Source organism: Solanum dulcamara, chromosome 4 (assembly GCF_947179165.1).
Source record: "Solanum dulcamara chromosome 4, daSolDulc1.2, whole genome shotgun sequence".
NCBI lineage: Eukaryota > Viridiplantae > Streptophyta > Magnoliopsida > Solanales > Solanaceae > Solanum > Solanum dulcamara.
In genome coordinates, this window is record NC_077240.1 from 28161365 (window position 1) to 28167749 (window position 6385).

Consider the following 6385-nt stretch of genomic DNA (forward strand, 5'->3'; position numbering starts at 1 on the left):
GATCTCCACGTGGCAGGCCCTTACTCATACTCAATCCCATGTCAATACATGTACACAATATAATATCAAACAAAATAGGGGATGATGATGCATCTCAATCAAATGTCGGCATAACATATAATCACCTCAACTATCACAAATATACAGATTCAACAAAGAAACACAACCACACAAAAGAAACCAAGTCAATAATACATCAGCTAATGTCCACTTACTTTGGAATTTTTGAATTACAATCTGTCATTTCATAGTAATAAAATTTCCTTTTATAACACAGTGGTACTCGTACTAATGCCTGTCACACCATCATCTATTCCATTTTCAATCTTTTATTAGAAAAATTTCCCTAAACGTAGTTTAAGAAATCTTAACATACCTCGAATGCCGAACACGTGTCACAAATCCTCAAAATTTCATCTCCTCCTTTCGAAAAGCTTCAAAACGTTCTTAACCTAACAAATATGCATTATTTATAAGTAAGCGACCCTATAGACATCCGTATTGCTATATTTTTATCTCATACCCCAAAATCACCCAAAAAGTTGAATCCAAACCCACAAGAACCAAATCAGAATTTTAGTAAAACTAAATCACTCATAAATCGTAGACACAAATCTATAATCAAGTTCATAATCGTGATGCCAATTAATATGTCAACTCTCATATTTCAAGTCTAGGGTAAGTTTCATTTTCTCCAAATTCCATAAATCTAGATATTCATATAATACAATACACCTAATATTTAATTATATTGAAACTAACTGAAATTAGTTAGTTAGTTAGAGATTCTGTTAGTTGATTAGTTGTCATTAAGTAGTCCTAGTCCAGTTTGTTAGAAACTAACTAATGGCAACTGTAAAATAGTTGGGTTTGTATTCCGTGAAGATCAAATTTTAAGCATCAATGAATTGAGTTCTCCTTCCCTCTTCTCTATACTCTGTATGCATAGCATCTGAGGGTTTTTTTCTTTCCGCAATGTAAGAGCTTAATTGAGTACAATTTGACATGGTATCAGAGCTTCGGTCATTGTTTTTCATTGTGATTCACTGTGAATTTTGAGTTCTATTTTGGAAAATCATAAAATCGCCATGGCAGTCCAGGAAGAAAATGCATCTGCAGAAGTACCCGTTGTTATGGTTGATCATCATCATACGTTGTTTCTTCAAGCTTTGGATACGCCTGGAGCAGTCATTATCCAATCAAACTTACAAGACCGGAGAATTATACACTGTGGAGTCGATCGATGAAGCTTGCACTTAGAGGAAAAGTCAAGTTTGGATTCATCAATGGAACATGTGCGAAGCATCACTACAAGGGAGAATTAGCTGAATTGTGGGAAAAGTGCAATGTGATTTGCTTTCATGGGTTGGTTGTACTGTTGCAGCTGAGTTAATGCCAACCATTCTATATGCATCACACGCTAAGCAAGTTTAGATCGATTTTAAAGAGCATTTTGATCGATCAAATCTGACGAGAGTCTACCATCTCTGGACTGAAATTGTGACTTTAGGGCAAGGTATGGATCCTGAAACCACATTATTCAAAATTGAAAGATTCATGGCATAAATTACACATCATGGCACCTTTACATCAGTGTGACTGTAGGGAGTCACGGCCTTACTTGGAACATTTAAGATCTCAACGTTTGTTACAGTTTCTCATGGGCTTGAATGAAAGTTATAATCAAATTCGAAGTAGCATTCTAGCTAGGAGTCCAATTATTATAGTTAATGAAGCGTATGCCATAGTGTCACAAGAAGAGAGCCAAAGGGCCTTAGATGTTGTTGATGACAAGAAGGATGCAGTAACACTGCTAGCTGGGAAATCAGAGTCTTATAGGCCACCTTTTAAGAAGGAATTGGACACTTCAAGCACTCCTCAGAGATTTGATCTGTTTTGTGAATATTGTGGATATAGAAACCACAAAAAGGACAATTGTTATCGATTGGTTGGTTATCCTCCTAGTTTTCAGAGTAAAAAGAGGGACAATAACAATGATGGAGCGGGAACTTCTAGATCTAATAGAGGTGTTCAAAATGATGGCTCCAACTTATTTGGGAACAATCAAAATCATAATGCTGGATATAGACCTCACGGTGGATTTCAACAAAACTCAGGTGGATATAGACCTCCTAGACCTGCTACTAGAGGAGATTCATCAGGGACCAAACCTCAAGCTAATACATCTCACACAGCAGAGCCATCATCATCTAAGGGCTATTTCTTCAGTGACCAACAATATGATCAAATGCTGGATATGCTTGGGAAGAAAGACACACCTGAATACTCTTCTAATCTAGCAGGTATCACTTCTTTATTACCAAGTGCATTCGTACAAGAGTGGATAATTGACACAGGTGCTACACACCACATAACTCCATTCAAGGAACTCCTTGCTTCTCTTAGAAACTTACAAAGTGATTGCAAAGTCCAAGTTCCAACAGGTGATATGTTACAATCAGCAGTGAAGGGAAGACACTAGTTATAGAAGATCAAGCTATACACAATGTGCTGCATGTTCCCAAGATTAAATTCAATTTACTCTTAGTTTCCAAACTAACCAGAGAATTATTTTGTGCTGTTACTTTCCTCCCTGATTTTTTGCATCTTTCAAGCACTCTCCAATGGCAAGGCCATGGGGATTGGTAGGTAAAGGGAAGGCTTATACATACTCAAGGATTGCATCCCAAGCACAACTGATACATCAGCTAATAATTCAACCAAGCACATTAGCAGTGAAGAAGACGTACACTTTATGGCATTATAGACTGAGACATCCCTCTGGTGCAGCTATGCAACATATTAAATCTCTTCCTAGGAAAATACATCTTCAAGTTCATGATCACAGATCACTGTGACATTTATCCATTAGCTAAACAACATAGACTTAAATTCCCTGTTCATTCTACCAAAGCTGTAGCATCTTTTGATTTAGTCCACCTAGATGTCTGGGAACCTATAAGAAATCTACATATGACATGAAGCATTCCTTTGTTACCTTAGTAGATGATCATAGCAGATATACTTGGGTTTGCCTGATTCAATCCAAAAATGAAATGTTTATTATGCTGAAGAATTTTTTGTCATTAATAAAGAACCAGTTTGGTTTGTCTGTTAAAATATTTAGATCTGATAATGGTAGAGAGTTTGTTAACCTTCAATGTGATGATTTATTTCATTCTGAAGGGATCATTCATCAAACTAGTTGTGCCTACACTCCTCAACAAAATGGGACAGTAGAGAGGAAACATAAACACATTTTAGAAGTGGCTAGAGCATTAAAGTTTCAAAGTGGAATACCCATCAGATTCTGGGGTGTGTGTGAGAACTGTTGTATCTCATAAACAAACTTCCCTCCCTGGTGTTGAATGGTAACTCACCATATGAATTATTGTTTGGGAAGCAACCAAAGGTTGTTGATCATCTAAGAGTTTTTGGATGACTTTGTTTTGCTAGTGTGCTTCCTAAAGGTGACAAATTCAAGAGAGAGCTAGAAAGGCAGTCATGATAGATTATTGTGAAAACAAAAAGGGATACAGGTTATATGTAGTGTTCACGTGATCATTCTCTATTCACTAAGCATTGTGGTGATGATATTGTAGTGTTGCTTATAGATGTGAATGATATACTACTTACAAGAAGCAATCACTGGCTGATTGATGATGCAAAGAAATACTTGCACAGCTAGTTCAAGGTTAAAGACGTTGGGGAATTGAAATATTTCCTTGGGATTGAAGTTTTGAGGTCTCAACATGGAATCTTGATGAATCAGAGGAAGTATGCATTAAAGCTTATATCTGATGTGGGACTAGCAGGGGCCAAACCTTTACACACACCACTGGAACCTAATGTTAAACTTACCTCAGTCGAGCATGATAAATGTACAGGAGCTCAGGGTGATCCTCTATTTGAAGACATGAACAGATATTAAAAGCCTATTGTGAAGTTGATATATTTAACAATGAATAGGCCAGACATTTGTTTTGTTGTTCAGTTGCTGATCCAGTTCATACAGCATCCTAAGGAATCACATTGGATGATTACATTGAGGGTGGTAAGATATGTAAAAAGATCACCAGGGTTGGGAATATTTTTAAGAAAAGGTCGTATAGATAATTTGGTAGTACATTGTGATTCAGATTGGGTTGCTTGTCCCAATACAAGGAGATCCGTCACAAGCTTTATTCTGCAATTAGGGACCTCACTAATTTCTTGGAAGTCCAACAAGCAACAAACAGTAAGTCGTAGCTCAGCTAAAGTAGAATATCGCAGCATGGTTGCAGCAGTGGCTGAAGTTATCTAGATGGTTGGATTGGCTAAAGGACTTGTGTGTGAAAGTATCAACTCCTATACAGCTCTATTGTGATAGTAAAGCAGCTATGTAGATTGCTGCAAATCCCATATTTCATGAACGTACAAAACACATCGAGATTGACTGCCATTTCGTTAGGGAAAAGCTAAAGGAAAACCTTATACATCTAGTTCATGTGTCTACTAAGTTTCAGCTTGCAGATTTGTTGACAAAAGGATTGGGAGTGACTCAACATAGTTTCTTATTATCCAAGCTGGGAGTTCTTGACATTTTTCACCCTCCAACTTGAGGGGGAGTATTGAAACTAACTGAATTTAGTTAGTTAGTTAGAGATTCTTTTAGTGATTAGCTGTCATTGAGTGGTCCTAGTCCAGTTTGTTAGAAACTAACTAATGGAAACTATAAATAGTTGGGTCTGTATTCACTGAAGATCAGATTTTAAGTATCAATGAAATGAGTTTTTCTTCTCTCTTCTCTATACTCTGTCTGCATAACATCTGAGAGTTCTTTTCTTTTCGCAATATAAGTGCTTAATTGAGCACAATTTGACAAATTATATTTACCGATATATCATAACGTAAATCATAATGTGATGACCATAAAAATAATTCTGAAATCAAAAATCAATATATTACCCAGTAACCTCTAATAACAAAGCAATACTTTAACTCATATTCACATTCATTCTACTACCATTCTTAATTATTACTTATATTTGCCAATCATTCCTTGACCACTCATTTTTTTGTCCCTTTAGGTCCAAATAGACCACGGACAAATCCAAAAAAATTGTAGCAATTTACTTCCTTTTCAACGCGAATTTCGTATAATAATAATACTACCCATATATGGAGTAATCAATGTATGCCTACACAAGAATTGAAGTTCGGTTGAAATTTGCTTACTTGAAGCCCTTATGTTCTCTACAATATTCAAGTCTCTTCTTGAACTACGCTGCAACCGTCTTTATGAGCTAATGTCACGGACTTAGATTTCAACTAATACTTTCGTGCGGCACTCGACAACTTCCTCACGACTCTTTCACGATCTTGTAAGCTTAAGTAAGCCTTTTAAAACTAGATCGCTAAGGGAACGCTAGATTGAAGAAAGACACAAGAGAGAATTTTAAAGAAGGCTTTTGTATTGCTCGGAAGATTGTTTGTTTTGCTCGATGGTTGTACAAATGAATGGCCCCGCCTATTTATACTTCTTATTGAGGGCTTAAGTGTAAATAATAATTTTTATACAATTCCTTACATATTTACAAAGAAGTCCTTAGAGTTCTCTACATAGCTAGAAGATTCCAAAGACCTTCCATGCAAATCTATGAAATTCTAAAGTCTTTCAAGAAAATTCTCCACATATCTCAAGAATCTTCTACCAGGGACTACCCTTCTTCCTATGTAAGTCTTCTACATAGAATACTTTGTTCCATGTGGTGCTTATGGGGCATTTGTAGCATCCCCTTCGGGAGGATGCCACTTACGAAACAAAAGTTAATTTTACACTTACGTCGTTTAGAGAAAACTTATGCCAAAAGATATTCACAAATATATTTAATAACGGAAAAAGGCCCATGCAAAAAAGGTTGAAAGTGCAGCATTCCTTTTTTTTTCATTGCGCCCTTCAAAAATTTCTTAGATGAAATACAATATCAGAGTATCATTTTAAAACGGTAATTCCCTTCTCAAATAGTCAACACATTAAAAAACCTTTGTTTTAAAATTTTATTTACGATTCAACATCATTGCGGGTTCATAAAATACACAAAACTCAAACTAGTAATTATCACAAAATTATAATCTTCCTTTGTGCATAATGACAAGACAACATATAAACCCAGTACATGGCATGACTTGAGTTAAAAGCACTCTCTAAAATAGCAAAATTACTCACTCAGTTCAAGTTACAAGCATATGGTCTTGTTTCCACAAGCCTTCAAAATTTCATACTTAAGTGCCACACATGTATCATGTACAAGTCCCCAAAATATTTATAAAAATTAGATGCATATGCAGATGTGATCTTCACGAGGGATCCCAAAAAGTATAATCCAAATGGTCATCTTCATAT

At 36.0% G+C, this 6385-nt stretch overlaps 1 protein-coding gene across 1 annotated transcript; it reads left to right on the top strand.

The window, feature by feature from the left end:
* Nucleotides 1–1576: 1576 nt before the first annotated feature.
* LOC129884147 (uncharacterized) lies at nucleotides 1577–3071 on the top strand. Its single transcript, XM_055958495.1, has 2 exons — nucleotides 1577–2303; nucleotides 2616–3071. The coding sequence occupies exons 1-2, from the start codon at nucleotides 1577–1579 to the stop codon at nucleotides 2651–2653; spliced, it is 765 nt and encodes a 254-aa protein (XP_055814470.1). The 3' UTR covers nucleotides 2654–3071.
* Nucleotides 3072–6385: the final 3314 nt, after the last annotated feature.

Bases quoted from the DNA above. Each gene is read 5' to 3' on its own strand.
- LOC129884147 (XM_055958495.1), top strand. From the start codon at position 1,577: ATGGCACCTTTACATCAGTGTGACTGTAGGGAGTCACGGCCTTACTTG. The intron at 2,304-2,615 runs GTATCACTTCTT...GCATCTTTCAAG, and splicing joins ATACTCTTCTAATCTAGCAG to CACTCTCCAATGGCAAGGCC.